The sequence below is a fragment of the Ursus maritimus genome, unplaced genomic scaffold (assembly GCF_017311325.1).
Source record: "Ursus maritimus isolate PB19 unplaced genomic scaffold, ASM1731132v1 scaffold_3, whole genome shotgun sequence".
Taxonomy (NCBI): domain Eukaryota; kingdom Metazoa; phylum Chordata; class Mammalia; order Carnivora; family Ursidae; genus Ursus; species Ursus maritimus.
In genome coordinates this window covers 69,376,052-69,397,704 of record NW_024425563.1, presented here as the reverse complement: position 1 = coordinate 69,397,704, position 21,653 = coordinate 69,376,052, and the positions used below count along the sequence as shown (strand labels likewise).

General features: G+C 40.2%; 1 protein-coding gene and 1 pseudogene across 1 annotated transcript in view; both read right to left on the bottom strand.

Moving 5' to 3' along the window:
- CDK6 (cyclin dependent kinase 6) overlaps positions 1–21,653 on the bottom strand; it is a 228,384-nt gene that overhangs the window by 155,344 nt on the left and 51,387 nt on the right. Inside the window, exon 2 of the mRNA XM_040644275.1 lies at positions 10,665–10,800. Within this exon, the coding sequence (XP_040500209.1) occupies positions 10,665–10,800 (136 nt within the window). The remainder of the gene's footprint in view (positions 1–10,664; positions 10,801–21,653) is intronic.
- LOC103658722 lies at positions 15,473–16,501 on the bottom strand (annotated as a pseudogene).

Genomic DNA, 21,653 nt, shown 5'->3' with positions numbered 1-21,653 from the left:
ACTTGATTATTTCTAATATTCAAGGAATTATCTTTCACTTCCTAAGACATCAAGTGTCTCAGTATCCAGATGCTTGGCATCAGGCCCTGATGTAGGTACAGAAGTCCAAATTCAGGTCAAACTCTCCTCATTTGCAATTTCAGTGGAGTCGATCTTTTTGGAGAATTTTGCTCTTTGAGAATGATGATGAGAAAGAGGAAGAGCAGAATGAGAGGAATCGAACCACCTTTCATACACCGGAGGTATTTGATTCTTATGACCGCCACTATCGGGTTTTCAAGGGTTCGTTACACAAGTGTTTGTGAAAGCATTATTCATTCAACAAATATTTACTAGAACCAAGACTGATTTTTCTTAACTGCAGTTGAAGGATTGATTAGTCCTTTCCACCTTGCTTAGGAATGAGGAATAAAATACCCTCTTAGATAACTGATGGATACCATCTTTATATGCTCCTCACTAATTCAAAATGTAGTGATTGTAAATTGTGAGCAATTGCTCTAGCAGAATGGTACTTTCTTAATTTCCAAACTCCACAATGCATGTGAGTGTCTGCAATTTTTGGGTAAGAAGGATAAAAATGCAAATGAATAAACATAGGAGAGTATTTTCAGTTAGATTTTGTAAAGTCACTTAACTTTGAAGTTGCTACTTCTCCTGGTGGGGATGGAGAGGAACTTTGCACATAATGCTGAATATATCTTTATGTCAAACTTACCTTCAAATTTTAAAAAATGTGTAACTATGGAATTATCTTTTAGATATGTATCCCTGGGAGATGAGAATAGGGTCTGCAATTCATAGCATCAATCATTCTCTTCATTGGACTTGGTTTCCCATCCTTAGTATAAAACCTATTTAACAGAATCCAACATTGAAAGATGATAATTTCTGGAATTTTGTTAAGTCAGTACTATATGAACAGAGAAAATCCTTTATAGTTCTAGTGGAGATCAGTTATTGGTTTTACACAACATCTAAACCAAGCCGATGAAGCAACTCCTTAGTTACAGTATGGATAATCCCAATGCCCCCGCCCACCATAAAGAGCTGAATGTGAAAGCACCAAGTGGATGTATTGAGATAGGACATATCATATCAGCTTATTCTTCTATGTATGTGTGTATGCATACTTACGTATAAAATCTATCCTTGAAAAAGTACAATTTACTCACTTGTACAATGGGTAAAATGATTCCTACATTCCAGAATTAATTAGAGGATTAGTGAGGTAAGCACCTTAGTATAGTGACCGACATATGTTTAATGAGTGTCCCTCACATTCTAGGCAGTATGCTAATACTGGGGTAAGTGCAATAAACTAGAGTCCTGACTTCAAAGCTCTTACCTTCTAGTTGGGAAAGACAAACACACATAAAAAAATGAGTGAGATAATTTCAACTCAGTGTTATGAAGAAGATAAAACAGAACCATGTGGGAGGGAGAGGCGTGAAACATTCCAAACAGCACGAACAGTCAGTACATACACTCTGAGCTGGAAGCATGGCGGAAGAACAGAAAGAAAGCAGGTGTGGCCAAAGAACAGCGAACCAGGAGAAGGGTGGAGGCAGATTGGAATTTGGAGTGTGTAGGAAGAGAGAGCCCTAGATCATGTAGGACTTCTGATTTTATTCTACAGGTCATAGGAAACCACTGGAGAAAAGTTTTCAAGAGGGGAGTAACACTGATTTGTGTTTTAGTAAGGTCCCTCTGGTTGCTACACCGAAGATGTTCTATAAAGGGGCAGGAATGGAAGACAGCATATTGGGTTAGGAAGCTGGTTTGATGGGTTAGACTAGAGCTTTAGCAATAAAGATACTGAAAAGTAGCTGGACTGGGGATATCTTTGAGGGATAAAGCCAAAAGTACTTGCTAATGGACTGGATGAGGACTGTGAAGGAATGCAAGAAACCAAGAATAATGCCTAGGTTTGGGGCTCAAACAATGGGGGCCAATGGCGAAGGCTTCAACTGGGAAGAGGATCCTTGGACAATGTTTTGGTTATGAGATATCATATGGTGCATTTCGAGCACGGGGGAGAGGTCAGGCTGGAGGATATACGATATCCGAAGATTCTGGATTGAACGACATCACCTGGGCAGAAGGCATAAACAGTGAAGAACAGAGGGCTGAGGGTGAAGCCTTGAAGGTTCCAACATTTCGAGGAAGAGAGCCAGAAAAAAGACTATAACCAGGGAGCTTAGGCACATGCTAAATTTAGATGAGGAATATCCCTCCTCTATGCAGAGCATCCCTCTGCTATGTGTATCCATGGTGATACACACGGGGTATACATTGCCTGCAACTTTTTAATGGGCTCTATAAACAGATTCAATGCCTAAGGTGAAGAAACATTTTCTAAAGCGATTCCAACTTACCTGTTATTAGCTTGATCAAAGTGTCATTTGCTTATTCTAGTGAGTCAGTATTTATTTTAAGTGAGTCAGTCTTACAGTACCTTTAGAAAGACACTAGCTTTTTTTTTTTTTTTTTAACCCCTATTTCCTGTTAGGAAAAAAAAAAATCCAAACCACTAAATAACTGTTATAGTTTGTTATTACATACTTGGAGATAATCATGTATTTGCATAATTCCATCCTTTTTCTCCTGATGTTTTCAGCTACTCCAGGGCTTGGGAAGCTGCCTAAGGATTTCTTTTTGGGGGAGTCCTCAAAATCTAGATTATCTAAATCTGTTCTCCCTGGAGAAGTTCCTTGATTCACACTGGACGTTTCCACACACTTATAGCTCATACACTGTATATGTCCCCCTAAATTTGTGGAAAACTCAGTGTTGACTCACTTCCTTCTGGAGTCAGTGGCCTGTCGTGGTGCTACTCGGCTGGCTGCTCTTGCACTGGCTGCTTAACTCTTCCTCATAGCGATACAGCTGATGTTCCTCTTAAAGCCCTCTCCTCCCAATTCCGTGTGTGTGTACGTGTAGAGGGAACACATGCACAGGGAAGGGTGTGGTTGTGGTTTGTGTGGAGAAAACATTTCTGTTGAGTCAAAAGACTATATGTGAAGCTGACTTTCCATAGGAAAAAAAACTATAATCTAGGTTGCATTCCTGATGGAAAGTCCAGACGCCTGTTTAAAAAAAAAAAAAAATAGAATGCCTCCAAGCACAATGGTTAATATACTAGGAATGATGTGCCTTTTAAAAAAAGATTTATTTATTTATTTTAGAGAGAGAGAGAGAGAGAGAGCAGGTGTGTGAGCACAGGGGAGAGGCAGAGGGAGAGAGAGAATCTCAAGCAGAGTCCTGTGGAGTGGGAAGCCCCACACAGGGCTCCATCCCACAGCTCCGAGATCATGACCTGAGCCGAAATCAAGAGTCGGATGCTTAACCGACTGAGCCACCCAGGCGCCCTGACTGCTGTGCCTCTTCTAAGGCATAATAAGGGTCTAGAATGTACATATACGGATTAGATAAAACACTGTGACAGAGGGTCCTGTAACGTATTATGTCGATGTGGAAGGGTAGTGGAGCTAAAATGAAAGAGTCCTAGGACGAAGGCCGGAGAAAGCCCGAAGCCAGGGACAGAGAGAGGGCTGGTGCAGAGCTATGCAGAACCCAGGAACGCTAACCATGTGGAAAGTGGGGGTGTGGTGACAGTGGTGGTGGTGGGGACAGTGACGGGTGGGAGAAGCAATGGAGGGGAAGGGTACAGGGAACGTAGGATCTCTGGTACTAAGAAGAAAATTAACTGTCTGGGAAACAGCACTGGTGAGCAATGAGCCCTGAGTGATCCAACCGTACCACAGGAGTGAACTGTCTGAAGGTAAATTGCTGTAAGTTGAGGCCCATCCTAGAGTAAAAATCAACACTGGCATGACTGGCCTGTGAGGTCCTTTGCCCCAGAACTAGTGTTATTACGACATTCTACTTTGCTTATTAAAATTAATTTTATTAAACAGTCCTCTCAGGCATCTTTCACATATGCGTTTTCTTTCAAAATTATTTCACGTTACTCCAAAAAGCAGCATTAAACACAAGGCCAGATGTGTGTGTGCATGTGTGTTTTTAAAAACATGGTCTATTCAATTAGTCCAGCCATGATATTAGATGGAAAAAAATGTCCTTCCAGGATCCTTATCGTTATTGTGGAGTATGTGTTCTTTGAATTTCTTGCCTTGTTTTTGGGATCACCTTATTATGCAACATCTGCTCTGAATTTCAAATGTGATAAACAGAGTATGAGTGTCGGTGGCAGATGGCTAATGACCAGCAGCGACAGGGCATTCAAGCCTGCCTCGTTTTCTGAGAAGCGATATTTTCATGTTAATTTGCTCTGTGTCCTGCAAAGATGACACAAATCACCTGCTCATAATTCAGGCGAAGTGGAGACCACCAGGAGCCGAGAGGGGGCAAGGGCTGGATTCCTTTCAGGGCGAGAGGAGAGAAGGGTCTGGGAGACTTTTCCTCATCTGCAGTGGAGGGGAACCCATCAGTCTGCATTATGTCAGATGGAGAAAGATGAACCAGCCCTGGGCATCCCATTCTGACACCAGCACCACTGTTTACTGCAAGCAGATATGATTCATGAAAACAGATACGTCCCAGAGGCAGAAAACAGGTGCTGTTAAGAGTGTGTGTCAGTCTCTGAAGTCTGGGTTTTGTAAAATAAACCTAATAGTATATTTTATCTCCTAGTGAAAAGATTACAAACCAACAGAAATCTGTAAGAAACATTCAATTGAAGATAAAATGAAATCTAATTCACAGGGAAAATGACCCCCCCAGACACATAAACCTTGAGCTTTTTGGCCTTCTCAAGCCCTATAGAATTCATTTATCAGAGAAATACATAAGTAAAATGTAATTTTTATTCCAAGATTGAGTCATACAAAGGGGCCATATGGTCCTGAGCTAAAAGAACCCTGTTCTATTTTGGAGAGGCAGCTGATCTCCTCTGACTGATCTTTCGGTGCCTTGCATTTCTACTTGTGAAATTATACTGCCAGTTTCATCAAACATGTTCTATGCACAGAACGTCCGAAGAAGGAGTTTGTAAGATGTTGAGAAGCCAGTCATATGCTAGGAAACACGTTGTACGATTATAGGCAAGCGTAAGTACGAAATGAGCAGCTCGGTAAAAGAGGGCATTCCATTTTAAAACCCTATAAAACAGAAGATTTTACATTGAAGTCTCTCCTGATACATATCCTGCCATATAGTTCATTTTCTGTATAGCAGTTACAATGATTAAGGAACAAGGAGACGGATTTTATTTATAGGTTCTTTCTGATTCCCTCTCATAGGGCGGCAGATAAAGGCATGAAAGAGGAAAAAAATCGGGAAGCCCCTTTTTCTCATAAAGCCCTCATAAGTGAAGAGTGCTATATAAGCACAGAGACTCTAAATTTATCATGAACTCTAAGGAAAAAGACAATCATTAAGATGTCAGTTATTGTCTCGTAAGTTTAAGCATGGAAGTCCAAGAAGATAATGTCAAATCTCAAAGAAAACTAAAGATGGCAGTGAATTCCTCCATAATCAAGTAAATTGAAAGATAACGCTCTGAATTAGAAAGAGGAAAACAAGATATGGTAACCAGAGTCTATGAAGCAAAATGGGAATATTCGTTGACTTCAAAGTACAGCACTCCGCAGGCTCCTCTTAAACTTATGTCATTATCAACACCAGTGGACGTGCCTTACGATGTCAAGAAGAGGTGATGGGGAGCTCAAGATGAAGCATGCATAAGATGTATATATGTGTTTATTTTATTTTTTTAGAATAAGGTGTATTTTAAAGTGCTGGCAAGAACCACCCAGGATTCTATTTTATTCTGACGAGCCTCTCAATGGCAACTTCTCATTCAGGCCTATACCATACTTCACATACCTTATCAAAGCCTGACATGAATACCATGCAGTAATCGCAGGTTTTCCCAGTGAGTTCACCCAACTATCAACCTTCTCTAATACTTAGGGCTTCAGGGGTGCTTTTCTGCCTTTTCTATTTTTTAATAACAAACGGTATTTAAAAGCATTTGATAAGTTGTTACGTGATCTGTGTAATAAACAGATCCAATAAGCCCATCCCGGGTTCTTTTCTAACAAACAGGTTGATGAGAATACTGAACAAAAAGATTTTCCCTCTCTCAGACCTAGTCAGAGACCATGGAGCATTCCAGTTTTATTCCTGAACTTCAGTGGGTAATAGGTAAACAGTGCCCCGGAAAACATGGTGGAGGACAGGGCGCTGAGGAAGAGTCCCTTAGCCTAAATGATCCTATACAGAAGGTCTTTTCTTGATTTTCTGTTTTATACTACTTCATAGTTAAATTTTTTTTTGTATATTTATAATTATTTTACAATATGGCATGTTCTGACACTTACAAGACAACGTCAGTACTAATATCTATATTTTTGAAGAACATTTCAGAAAATATTTTGGTACCATAATACAAAGAATAAGCTGTATTGTGCTCATTCATAAGTTTTTGTTTTGTTTTTACCTGAAAACACTCCCTAAACTATTGTAATCACCATAAGAAAATGTGTAACACATGCTTCTGGGTGTACTTTATCTCATCTCTTCTAAGGTCCTTGAGAGTAAGCTTCTTGACTAATTCATTTTTGTGTTCCCCAAAGACTAGCACAAAACTCTCTGTTAATATTCAGAAAATACTTGTACCAGTATACTCAGAAAAACTCTTATTACAACAAAACATTCTATATAAGAATCCAATTGTGTTCCCAATGGGTTGCTCATAATAACAATATTCTCTTGATCTAGTTATCTAGTTACTGAGACTACCTATAAATAAGCCTATACGACAACAAAATACTTCTGTTTTCTGGCTGGGTTCTTTAAAAATTCAATTAACCAGAACCCCAACTAACCAGAATCTCTTACTTAGCAGATGTTTATCCGGCATGCCAACATTTTTTTAAAGATTTTATTTATTTATTTATTTGTTTATTTGTCAGAGAGAGAGAGAAAGAAAGAGAGAAAGAGCACAGCAGGGAGAGAAGCAGGCAGAGGGAGAGCAGGCTCCCCGCAGAGCAGAGAGCCCAATGCAGGACTCGATCCCAGGATTCTGGGATCACGACCTGAGCTAAAGGAAGATGCTTAGCCGACTGAGCCACCCAGGCGTCCCTGCATACCAACTGTTTAAAAAGAAGTCAATCACAAAAACAAAAGTACAAGTCTTTACTAAAAATAATTTTGTATCATTTCTATATTTGGCTTAAAACTATATATTTGATGGTTTTATAATGCTTTTAAATGATTATTCATGTTTTAAATAATGGCCTTAACAGATCACAAACACTCAAATTATTAAAAATTCTTATATTTGATAAGGAAGAAAAGCAGATTAGCATAGTATAGTTCAAAAAAATTTTTAAGGGGCGCCTGGGGGGCTCAGTCATTAAGCGTCTGCCTTCAGCTCAGGGTGTGATCCCAGGGTTCTGGGATCGAGCCCCGCATCAGGCTCTTTCGTTGGGAGCCTGCTTCTTCCTCTCCCACTCCCCCTGCTTGTGTTCCCTCTCTTGCTGGCTGTCTCTCTGTCAAATAAATAAATAAAATCTTTAAAAAAAAAATTTTTTTTTAAAGTTAAGGTGAGGACAAAATAGGTCTTTTGATTAGTCTTTAAGTTAGCAAAAATGTTCAATTAACCATTGACATCTACATTAATTGCCTAAAATATTTTATAATTTACTATGAAAGCATCAATACACCATTAAACACTAAACTTAAATAACCAGAGCCCCTTGCCTCCACCCCTACCAGGAAACTTGGTCACTATAGGATCAGTGGGGGTGTTGCCCCTAAAGACTGAAGAAATTTAACAGACTCTGGGAGAATATCCTGTTCAATACAGAATGAGTGACAGTCCCTTTCCCAGGAGATAGATGAAAAACTCAGAAATAGTTTTAACAATTCTCCTTATGAAAACCTTCCGGTAACCAGAGTTATCTCCCCTTCCTGCCCCTGCTTCCCCCATCAACCTTCACACCAACTACCACTCTCCAAATTCCTCTTCTCTACCTCACTTTGGTGACCACCTTTCTGCCTGTTCCTCATCTTATCCTGCTTACCCCTGCACCCCCACCCTTAAGAATTCCCCCCAACCCTGAGGTGCTTGAGTGGCTCAGTTGGTTAAGCGTCCAACTCTAGATTTCAGCTCAGGTCATGATCTCAGGGTCGAGCGATTGAGCCCTGCTTTGGGCTCCACACTGGGGCATAGAGCCTGCTTAAGATTCTCTCTCTCCCTCTGCACTGCCCCCTCAAACCCCGCGCGTGTGCACGCTCTCTTTCTTAAAAAAAAAAAAAAAAAAAAAGAATTCCCTCAACCCACTCGTTTCTACCCTGCCTGATCAAACCTTACTACAGTGCATTATTTTGGCTTATCAACCATTTTAAATACACAGGTATTTTTGTAAACGATTCCACTCAGCAGCCTCTAGTGCCAGGAGAATTTAATGTGAAGCTCAAGTTATCTATACAGGTGGTAACATATGGCATAAATATATAGTTACCTTGTCTTGTTGCTTAAAAAAATGACTCCCCCCGCAAAATAATTTTGAACTTAGAACTAACTACATCCGAAGAAGCTGATGATGATTCTGACAGTAGATATTCAAGCCGTTGGAAGTCATTTAAAAATAATTTTGAAATAATGATATCTGAAGAAAGGTTGTCAATGTGTCTTATTTATTGAGTACCTAGGTATAAAAATCATGTAGCGACTGTCAGGATACAAAGATAAATGAATATGGACATAAATAATCACAATTAAAGGTAGAAAATAGGACCAAGAGGGGGAGATGTGTAGAACCAGTGCTGTAAGACCAGCTGTAAAAGTTGATCAACTGATATCTGGGGTGGGCCAGATACTTCAGCAGACAGTTATTGGTGAGAGGAGCAAAGGAATGACCCTGAGGAGGAGGAGGACCACACAGGTAAGAAGTCATGAACCACACAAAGAGTCTAATTTGGCAGAAAAGAGAGTATATGAAAAGGGGCAATACCTTGCAGGATGAACATGGGGTTTCAGACAAACTCATAGAGGAGAGAACTGAAGCCACACTAGAATAGAAGGTGAGAGGAAAAAGGGGTGCAGGGATAGAGAAGAAGAGGTCCAAGAACAGGTAAGAAGGAATACCTACATTTAGGTTTTTTTTTTTTAAAGATTTTTATTCATTTATTTAGAGAGAGAGTGCATGCACGTGAGCAGGGGGAGGGGCAGAGGGAGAGAGAGAATCTCAAGCAGACTCCATGCTGAGTGCGGGGCTTGATCTCATGACCCTGACATCATGACCTGAGCTGAAATCAAGAATTGGACACCTAACCGACTGAGCCACCCAGGTGCCCCAGGAATACCTATATTTAAAGGGTCTTCGAGTCCCTGAAAGTGCTGAGGAGGAAATGAGAGCACTACTGAGTATCATATTCTTTTATGAAAGACAAATGGGAACATAAACACTTTATCAACCCAAATCCAAAGGAATTAATCATCCAGTATGTCAAGTTCTAAATGTGTCAGTATCTGAAAACACCAGCTAGCCACCACCGAAAGACAAGATAAAGTAGTTCTAGCTATTACCTCCTATCTAAAATGATGCTGAATTTTAGAACTCATTTCTAAACAATGAATGATTAGGTAAGGAGTTTGTTAAGTCACCTAATACACATAAACAAAAGGGTCTTCATGAAGACCTGAACGCAACACTCACTGATCTAAGAGATGTACTGGGAAGTTCCATTAAGCAGAACAGAAGTCTGACCAACAAAACTTCCCGAGTACGTTTTTCTGTTAGATTTAAAAGAAGAAAGAAATTCTGGTCAGCCCAGCACATCTAGCTTGCTAACCTCTAAGGAGTCTTAAGTCATTCCTGAATCCCAAGGGTTTAGGAAAGTACCTGGCACTTAGGCTTCCTATAAGTGTTTTATAAATGAGGGAAAAATGGAGAAAGAAGGGCCTAAGAACCAGTATTTCAGATTTACATAGTATAATTTACATCCTGGAGTCAGCATACAATTATAATATGCAATGTGCTCATGCCTGAAGTTTCAAATTTTGTCCCTCAGAGTCTGTGAATCATTAGAAAGAGACTGAGCTGTATTTACAACATTATATCTTCTAAGGTTAGGGCCAGATAATGTACATATAGATACCTTTCAATAATTTCAATACGTATTAAAACTAAAAAAGGGGGCGCCTGGGTGGCTCAGGACGTGATCCCAGGGTCCTGGGATCGAGCCCCACATCGGGCTCCCTGCTCCTTGGGAGGCCTGCTTCTTCCTCTCCCACTCCCCCTGCTTGTGTTCCCTCTCTCGCTGGCTGTCTCTCTCTCTGTGTCAAATAAATAAATAAAATCTTTAAAAACAAACAAAACTAAAAAAGGTTTTTTTTCACTGAGTCCTAAAATTAACGAACTAAAATATACCTCATTCTTTGAGCATCTCACTTAGTTGATATATTTAATTATATACTGAATTCCAAAAGCTCTAATCCTGGCAATATTTTTTTAAGTAAGCTCTACACCCAACGTGGGCCTTGAACTCATGACCCTGAGATCAAGAGTCACATGCTCTACTGACTGAGCCAGCTAGGCACCCCCCCTGGCAATTTTCATATGGAAGAAATGCGACTGCTTACTGGCCTATAATAGTGTTGAATCAAGCAGAAAGAGGATTCTTGGTACCTTTATGGTTTCAGTGGGCACTCCAGGCTCCGGGACTTTATCCAAATAAGTGGTCAAGTCTTGATCAACATGTTCAAACACTAACGTTAGTTTGGTTTCTCTGTCTGTTCGTGACACTGTGCATACATCAAACAACCTAAAAGAAAAAAGAAAGAGATATTAAGTAGGTGACAATAAGCAAAGAAGTAACTTGTATGTCTTACATATATCCTGCAATTCGATCATACAATAGGAAAAAAAAATACCGGTGTTGATCATTGTGATAATATGTGAGGATGCTTAATAGGATCTGATACTTTAATAGCAATATGAGATTCAGGAGAAAAGCACTTGGTTAAGTGATGACAAAATCCACAGCAGCAAAAAGACAACATGACCGGAGCATAAGAATGTCGGCCTGGAGAGTTTCCTTAGTTAAGACCTTACTTACGTACAACTTGCCAAAGGAGATAGTTTAAAAAATTGCAGCCCAGGAAAAACATGGTTCTTTCTAGCACACAGTTCAAGAATTATTAAAGAGACAGATTAAGCATTCTTTGGAGATGCTCGACTCTGCAGTGAAGATTTTCCTGGAATTTAAGGTGTTACAATCATGCCTATAAAAGTAAGGATGATGAAATATAGAGAAATTTGGATTATTTCTAAGAGGGACTTCTCATCCTGGTGAACCAAATCATCTCCCTGGAAAGGGCATAAATTCTTGGTTTAAAAATTCCAAATATCATGCTAACAAAAACTGAAACTTTAACATTTTTTGGGGAGAGAGGTGGTATTTGAAACTGCATTAGTAAACTACATTACCCTTAAATGATAAAGACAGATTAACGAACTTTATAATTAAGTTCGGATGGGTGAATCTAATATCTTCCATACAATTCCACAACTAAGTCAAAATTCAAGTTTTAAAAGCAAAGCCTTCAGCAGTCGAAAAGCATTTTCAAGCCCAAGGACAAATTCTTCTTTACTTTCCCCCACACACAGCACTCTCCGGCACATGAGATGCTCACCACATGTTTGAATAATTAAAAAAAACCACCCGTAAACAAGCTGTAAGTAAATTTGACAAGAATGTAATATAAGTACTAAGAAAAGACTAATAAAATGCTATTCATAGCCTATTCTTTCGTTTTTAAAAACCGAATAAACACTCTTTCTTTCTCTTCAAAGAAATTCACTATACACGTGCATATAACCCGTCACTAAAACGCAGGGCTGACCCTCCATTATGTACTTAGCATATTTCCTCTGTTGAATTTTTAATGCTGAGCTGGTTCACCATGCCACCCCACTTGCATTTCTGGCCTAAATGGGGCCCCACAACATTTGGTATTTCTCTGTGAATTTAAACGAAACTTTAACATAAACTAAAGCACACTATAATTAAGTTAAATCCAGTGGGATGAACACCACCACCAACCGCACACACTTCACAGCCAGATCCACGCTGCTTTTTAATTATGGGCAGTTTGGGATGAGTTCTACAACTCCACTAAAATCAATTAAGATCCACTGAATTTCTTCTCACATTCATCTACTTCTAAATATTCTGGCTTCTAAGTTTTAAAGATTTTATTATTTATTTGAGAGCGAGTGAGCGAGCACGTGTACACACACACACACACACACACACACGCCTGTGAGTAGGGGGAGAGGGACAGAGGGGGAGGAGGAGGGAGAGGGAGACAGAATCTGAAGCAGAGCTGAGCCCAAATGGGGTGGATCCCAGGACAGGGGAAATGATGACCGGAGCTGAAACCAAGAGTCAGATGCCCAACCGTCTAAGCCACCCAAGCGCCCCTGATCTCTAAGTTCTATTTCAAAAAAAATGTTTTTAAAGATTTTATTTATTTATTTGAAAGAGAGCACGAGAGCGATGTGAGGGGCAGAGGGAGAAGCAGACTGCCTCGTGACCACAGAGCCAGATGTGGGGCTCGATCCTAGGGCTCTGGGACCATGACCTGAGCCGAAGGCAGATGCTTAACCGACAGAGTCACCCAGGCATCCTGATTTCTAAGTTTTAATCATCTACTTCTAAACTTGATTTTTGAAATTCCAAAGTTGTCTTTTTTTTTTTTAAAGATTTATTTTTTTGATAGAAAGAGTGCGTGGAAGCAGGCTCCCTGCTAAGTAGAGAGCCTGATGTGGGGCTCGATCCCAGGACCCTGGGATTATGACTTGAGCCGAAGGCAGACGCTTAACTGACTGAGCCACCCAGGCGCCCCCTATTCCAAAGTCTTCTGATGTCACTAATGTGACTTATTCTGGAAAACTATTCTAATAAAGTAAAAACTCCTAATAAATTTATTAAAGATAATGCCATTAAATCATATGGGTGCCATATGACAATTATGATTGCTATCAAGCCTGAATTCAACACCTGCGAAGTTTATCAAAGCAACTCCCTCAGTTTGGTAAAGTGAGGTGACTACCATTTATTCATGGGCTCCTCTGAACCATCCTTTTTTCCATTATAAAACCCACATAGTTGGCCAGCTTCACTTTTTTTCTTCCTTTTAAAGCAGAAAAAGGAGTTCCACAATCACCAAGCTTCTTTCTATAGGTTACTTCTATTTTTGTAATAAAGTAAAACAGCAACGAATCAAAAATGACATGCACTAAATTCAAACACAAACATGGGAACTACACCACTAAGCAGTGTTTTGTAAACATTACTTTTAAAATGTTTTCCGTTATAATTAATACATTTCCTTCATGAAAAAAATACATTTTTTTTTTAACCACTGCCTCAGGTCAACACTGATTGTAGTAATTCCCGCTCTTCCTGCATTTAGAGTTTGTAATATTTGAAATTTTAGTAATTTCCAAAAGAAAAAAAAAATTTGACGGGGATGTAACTGGAGAATAAAATGATCGTAAAACACTACTGAACCAAAAGGTCATCTGCTTCCAAACCGTTGTTAGTTACCTAACCGTCGTGGCAGTATGTTCTGTTGCTTCATTTTACTGAAACCATGTTTTCAAACGCTGTTTGTATGACACAATTCAAGAATAACATCTAACCTACCCAAGTTATTTTCCTCAAAGTTTTATCATTCTCTTCAAAATATGAAGTCTCACTGACGGGACTTGAAGCAACTGGACTCCACACACGAGAGAGGCAAAGGTGAGCTCATGGAAGCCACTGCCAATTGCTCTAAATGAATAAGCCATGGAGAAAAGTCACTAATTTAAATTGGCAATTTTTCAAGGATTTTATTTATTGAGAGAGAGAGAGAAAGAGAGAGTGAGCACACAAGCAGGGAGAAGGGCAGAGGGAGAAGCAGACTCCCCACTGAGTGAGGCTCGACCCCAGGACCCTGGGATCATGACCTGAACGGAAGGCAGACACTTAACCAACTGAGCCACTCAGGCGTCCCTTTAATTGGCAATTTTCAAAATGTGGAATTTTAAAGAGGATTCTGTGACAGTGCATAGCATATAACATTCCTGTACAAATTTTAATGTATATAATTATTTTACTCTTCAAGGTTACAAAAAGAATGGTGTTAGGTAGAAGTGGCTCAAGCCGGTTCAAGGAGGTAATTCTTTTTATGTTAAGGGGCTATTATTTTGGGGGGCGGACTTTCTGAAATCAGATTTTAGAACTTTTTTTTACAAGTGGAGATCACATTTTTCATTTTGTACTCACATATCTTCTCTACAGATACAATTTAGACATTCATATCTTCAAAGCAAAAAATCATCAAAATAGAAGACTGGCACAGCATAGTCACATCCTACTGATAATGGTTACACATGCATGCTTTTTACTGGTCTCCAAACCATTGGGAGTTTATTTAACCAAGGCTCTCAAAACATTTGTATGCAACTCCAGAGAAAACCAGTTTATCAATTTGTAATTTAGTGATCAGGGTAAATGACACTCTTCCGGTGAGTAAATACATGTCGGTCATTGCACAGGTAATCTAGGTCTCTTTTATGCCCCCGATTCAAGACAACTATCTAATTATCTTACAGAAGCAAATTTAAATGAAATACCCAGAAATTAGCTCATACGATGGGTATAATCTAGATGATCTTAGCCTAAATTGATTCCTTGCTCCTTAATAAAGTACAGTGCCTCCAGATACATAGTCCACAAGTGCAATGATTTCTTTTCCTTGGTCAGTGTAGAAATATAATTTGTCCTTCCCAAAAGCACCTTTATCCGTTTATCTACAAAGAAAGCTTCCTTTGTTTGCCTTTGTCTTGTTTTTGAATATATAATTCACAGGTTTACGAACTTTTCCAGTGACTTCATTTTGGTGTTTATTTCATCAGGTAACATTTGAGAGGATATTTTTATTTTATAGGTTAACTATTTTAAATTCACTGTTAGCCAAGTTAATAGCCATAGACAGTTTTCTTGTAGAGCGTGATTCTAAACACAGTGAGGAGATGCCTGCTAGCTCTCATCGGTAGGTTGTACCTCCTGTGTATTCCCTGTATTTGAGAACCACATCCTACTTTATTGTCCATGGCCTCAGGCAACAGACCACAAAGGATTACTGGAAAGAAAAGAAACATAGCATGAAATTGGTCATTTCTTCCCACCCCTCCCAAAAGGCCCAGTGGCTAAGTTTTCAAGTTTTCTTAACTAGAATGAAACATAAATTTTAGAGGAATTACTGATTTAGCTGAAGGGAGAAGGCAACAAGTAACGCAGTATTTTCAAAAAGTCTGACAATTTTGTGACGATCATGTATCAGTTTATGTTGCCTTAAGCTTTGCTGGTTTTTAAATGATTTTTTTTAATTGCAAGGGAACAGGCTTAAACTCGGGAAATAAAATATAGGTCAGTCCATTATTCACATATTCTTCCTCTTGGCCATGATGTCTTCCAAGCTTTCACTGGAATTTTCCACAGTTACCTCAGGTATAGAACCTTCTTGCTTTTCGGGACTTGTATATGGCACAGTCATTCCTTCAGGTAAGTCAGGAACTGAGCCTGAAGAATTTTTCAGTTCCTTTTCTGAAACTTCAGATACCAACTCAAAACCCAACCCTTGTCTTCACGTATTCTCTCTTCTTCTTGAACAGCCTCCTGTTCTTGTAGTCTTCCTGCTGCTTCCTGCAATTTCTGTCAACACACTGAGGATTTCGGCTTCATGGACCCAGTAGGGAAAAAATCCTACACTGCATTATATCCACGGTAAAAACTCACAGTACCGAAGTTTAACAGAACCTTTCACACATTCTGCACCAAGATCCCAGGGACCATGCCGACTGTGGTGGGAAGACTGGCTGCACAAACACCGTCTCCTTTGAGTCTTTTCCTCAGTATTTGCAGCAGTTTGGCGGAGCACGTGCAAAACAAGCAGATTCTCCAGGAATTATGAGCTGTATATGCCCTGAAACTGCACTCGCACTGACCCCAGACTCCATCCACGTTTGCCCAAGTTCATTACAAGCCGTGTTTACTGTCATCTGAGCTTCAAAACCTTGTCCGCACAGCTAAGAACTAGGTCAAGGGGTTTTCCTTCTCCTCGTCCACCATTACCTATTCGTATCCATGAAACGTTGAACGTTTTCTACTGTGGTTGTGTTGTAGTTGTATATTTCCTAAAGAACACCAGGGTTAATGTTCCTCAAAACATATTCTGCTGCTTGAACTTTACTTAATCCTGCTTGACTGGAAGGATAGGTTGGAAGAAAGGTCTGTGCGTACGGGCCGGTTCCTGCTTGTCGTGGTCAAAGAGTAGCAAGGTAGCAAGGCCACATCAAGCGGTCTCGCTACCAACTCTGCCAACACCTGCTATTGCTACAGCAAAGGCACAGAGTTCCCCGAAGTTGCTTCCAATTCCCATTCGGTTCTGTGCCATCAGGCGCCTGTAGCGGGTGGAGTCCACGGCCTCCAGGCCCAGCTTCTTGATGAGAAGGCCACCCACAGCCCACAGACTTCTCTCCCGGGCCAGTTCCCACTCCAGCTCCTCTGCCCACTGCTGTGGCTGCTCGCTCCCCAGACTCGGCCGTGGCTGGGACCCTGGCCGCCCGCTCTCCCAGCCCTGAACCCTGGGAAAGTGCTCCCAGGTCTCTGCTACTCCCACGGGCCTCCCACCCTACCACCTCCGGTGCCTCCGGTGCCTCGCAGCCATCATTCCCCTCAGAACAAACCCTCTTAGCTTCCTTCCTCTCCAGGTCTTGAGAGACGGGCCACAGCAGGGCCAAGGTCATCAGTGTCCGGAGATGGCGGCCTGCGGTGTTGCCTTTGCAGCCAGTTAGGGTGTTGGCATGAATTTCATCAGGAAAATGCAGCGTACTACTTTCTCCTTAGAAATTCACAAGTGACATCAAGGGAAGGAGAGGTCCTGGGAGGACCTGTAGGATACCCGCCTTTTTTGGCTCCAATGCTAATGGTCAACATCACAGAGCCAGGACTCCACCGGAGACATCCGGGGAAATGCCGCTCTACACTGACATACAAAATTCAGTCTGACCTGTTTAGTGAACATTATCACTGTAAAAAAAAATAATAAGTTGTAATAGTCCATATAGTCTACACTATATTATGTGTAGGAAATGCATTTTGAGTCAACAATTATAAATGCAGGTTTCCCCAGTTTTCAAAAGTTCACGCCATTGCCCTTTTACAAAAGTCCTACATTCGTACACCTGTTCTTGCTAACTGAAAGAAATCTCAAAGAGGAGTTTTGCTTTTAGGAAAAAAGGAGAAAAGTGAAAATAGCATTCAATACTTGGTTTGTAGTGAGCTTTTATACAGGCAGCGTGCACCCCAAACCGTGAGGGGGGCACCTCCAAGCTCCTTCCTTACAACGATACTCAGCCTCTGGGCATCAAGCCGCCTTAGCTTTGAATGCTCTCTATGTCCATCTGTGCTTTACCTCGGTTTGTTTTGTGCACCCGTTAGCAAGATGTGTCCTAAGGTATCAGAAAAGCCCAGGAGAGGTTACTTTTTGGGTCTGGGAACACTCAAAAAATTTTCCATATAAATTAATGGTAATTGCTTCTTCACTTTACACGATTTCAGCCTACAAAAGGTTTCATAGAACATTCTACTTTCAAATAGCAGGAAAGGCCTGTATTCATCTGAGGAATTTTAGAACATAATATTTATGATGCTTTTTTGTCTACAATGACTCCCTCTGGAATTACCCCAAATCAAATAAATAACAGTCAGTGTGGTGGGCAATAAAGGGAACATAGATGTTTTAATATAACAAATAAGTCTCACATAAAGCAACTGAGCTAAACAAGAACTGAAATCCCTGGTATTTGGCAGGAGGTTAACAATCTGTAATATATTTATATAAATCAATGAGGAATGTGGCTAGGCTGCCTATAACCCCTACACTTGCAAAACAGAAGAGCCAGACAGGTCTGAACATTTGAACGTAAACACTGGAAAATAACTTTAACTGTGTGATTCCTTCTGTTGACCAACATCTTAAGACTTTTGAAAACTTTTTTTTTTTTTTGCTATTCAGTAAACTGACAAAAATACCATTTCAATGATTCCATGACTGCCAGTTCCATAAGAGAAATATATTCACCCTGTGTTGAATATGAACAAAATATCTCAGATGGCTTTTAGAGGAAATCAAAACTACCATTCGATATGCATCCTCTGCTTAAAGTGACCCAAGTGAATGTTCAGAAAGGAGAAGGGAAAAGTGGTTCTCAGCATTCACTAAGTCTATGCATCCAGTTTAGCTATGCAAAGGGCAATCCAAAAAAGCCAGACAGGTCATTACCGACTCACGATTAAATCAGCCAAGCCCCTCACTATCCCATAAAGTAAGTTCTCTCCCTGTCTCTATAGTCCTGACCTCTCAGCTGCGGGGCAGAGAGCAAGTGCTGGTCCAGCACAGCCCTCGGCTTCCCAGCTGTCCTAGTGATGTCATTAGCTCATAACAAAATATCTCCGTGAATTAACTCTGCATCCTACCCATTGTAATTCTTAATGACTGCTTCCTGTTCATGTTTTCCATTTAACTTGCTTTCTGGATCTATTGCATAGGCAAGTTGCCTTTATCTAATGGATGGGATTACATCCAATAGGTTTGGGATTTCCAAAGATTACAATTTACAGAGGTCTCCCAAACAACACGCTTTGTAAACACAAGCCCTGCCTTTCTGTTGTGGTTATAAGAAAAGGGAAATCTGCATTATTTGCTGTGATTAAACTTTGACCTGTCACAGGAAGTTCTATGAGGATTTTTTTTTCCTGTCACTTTTTTTTCATACTCCTGAATGTTTGGACATCAAATAGTTCAAGAGCTGAGAGATGTCTGGCACAGCTGCCTAAGGGCGCTAAACAAAATTTTATTTGAACTACAGCCAGTCTGTGGAATTGAGAAGAATTCTTTTTTATCTCTCTGTCTCTATAGTCCAAGTCCGCGGAACACATTCTGTGCCTATAGCTTGCATGCACCCGAGGTCATGTTCATGCATCCTGCTTGTCCCACACTGCTGGATACTGGCCAGCGTGTTCTCCATTTGCTCATTAAATATGGACTGTGTGTGCACTTGTTCTAAACCAACACTGAATGGTGTAACTCCAGAGGTATTTGCCACCAACAATAATGAAAATGCTGCTAGAAGGAACTTGCCATTTCAGCAGCGTCCATAAACATTTATGAGTACCTACCATGTACAGGTGTGGTACTAAGTTTTAGAGATTCCAAAAGATCTAAGATGGGTATGGTCTTTAAGAGCTTTACTATCTAGCTGGGGGAGAGAAGACTGATATATAAAACTGTAAGTAATGGTCTATGGCTGTGTATTCATTCCAAACAAATTCTATAAACATAACACGAAACTTTATACATCACATCAAAGTAAATTCATTCTACATCCTAATATTCAGTACACATCTGTGATGTCTGCCTTTCCAACACCTATTACTTCTTCTGTAAACCATACCCTCATTTTTTGTTGACGAACGACTCCTACTCAGGCAGTATGGTTTCGGGGTTATGAGCGCAGCATGGCACGTAACCTACCCTGTACAGAGTGACACTGATTGATTCAGGGATGGATAGGACCATGTGAATCAGTCCCAGGACTTTTACTAGAACTTCTGGGAGAGTAGAGCTCTCTTTATTCTGGGATTACCAAACTGGCAACATATAAGCCTGCAGCTGCCGATGGCTGTCTTTGCCACCACTTTAGTGAGCATACCATGGAATACAGCCAATGGGGAAGAGAGCCAGTGCGGAGAAATGATCGGCAAGAGATTTTGGATGACACTGGTGAAACACTGGCCCCACTTGTGCCGACATAACCCTGGATTTATTAGTTATGTCAGCCAGTAACATCACTTTTGTGCTTACCCAGTTTGAGTTGGGCTTTTATTACGTACCAAAAAAAGTGTCCTAAGACATCTGTATATATCTTGAAGACATATGTACATATCTACATACATATTTGTACATATCTTAATACGTACATACCTATCAGACTTGTACATATCTGGTTAAATGATTTTGAAACATCAATATCTGACCTCAAATATGTCTTATATATTAGACAAAATGAATTAGGGTCAAGCATATAAACAGTAGTAGTTTCCTCTAGGGGACTGCACCAGTCCTGACTTGCTGGGAGACAATTCCCCTTAAAAGGTCCCTCCATGAGCATGTCCACTGGGCAAGAGTAATTGACAGCCCCAGAGCAGACAAATTCATCTCTCCCAAGGATTCCTATTTGAGGTTCCTGGTCTGACTGCAGAAACATTTTGTGGCAAAAAAGCCGAGAAGGCAGAAGGCACAAAGACAAGTTCATAGCAAACAGGAATATGTAACCTAGAACAGGAAAGGACTCAGTGGGGTAAGAGGTAGTGAGGAGGCAAGGAGAAGTATTTAAAAATAACACGATGATACAGAGTTTAATTTAAAGGCTCAATCCCGATGCTCAGAGATATGTTCTCCTAGAACTCTCCATTAAGGCACCTCACTACCTGCTGCTGAAAGGGGACACGTGCCGTGAAGCTGACTCTTGGGCAATGCGGAGTTTACGGGTGCTGACCTCCCTGCAGCCAAAAATCCATGTGTAACTTCTGATTCCTCCAAAACTTAACTTCTAATAGTCTATTCTTGACTGGAGGCCTCACTGAGAATGCAGTCGATTAACACATATCTTGTGTGTTACATGCACTACATACTGAATTTTTATTTTTATTTTTTTTACATACTGAATTTTTAAAATAAAGTAAGCTGGTGCTCACTTCCGCAGCACATATACTAAAATCGGCCTCCGCACAAGGATGACACAATTTCGTGAAATGTTCCATATTTTAAAAAAAAATAGAGCAAAGAAAATGTTATTAGGAAAATCATAAGGAAGAGAAAATACATTTACAGTACTGTATTTATCAGGAAATATCTGCATATACATGGATGCATGCATTCAAACCTGTGTTATTCAAGGGTCAAGTGAAATGTCAAATCGTAACTCTAAAGCAGGGAAATCTCTATTCATGCTGTTAAATTTAAGGCTACCATCATCTGACAAGGGAATGCAAAGTCAACATCTTTTATTTACTAAATCACTTGATTCTTTATAGCCTTAAAGAGAGTGTTCATAAGAAAGTTTCGTAGTTCATCTTCTTCTAATTCATCTTTAGAGTTTCTACTAATCTGGTTTCAGCTCCTATCTATATATATGTGGCAGTCTGGATCTATGAGTTAATATTTTTGCATCCATTAACCAAAAATGTTTTACTTGTTAAATGGGAATCCCCCAAATTGGGCAAGTTTACAAGATACAGCTTGCACGACAGTAAATATTTAAAACAGAGCAAACAGTAGAACTCCTATATATGGAAACACGCTGCTACCATACGATGACATATGACAGCACAAAATTGGTATACTATTAGCTGTGCCCCAAATAAGCTCTGTGGAAGTCCTAATGGGAATATGGGGTGCCTGTCGACTACTCTGCTCATATTCAAGATGAATTCCTGAAATGGACATTAAGCAACAGAATTCAAACTTCATCCACAGTCCTACAGCAAGCACCAGAGGC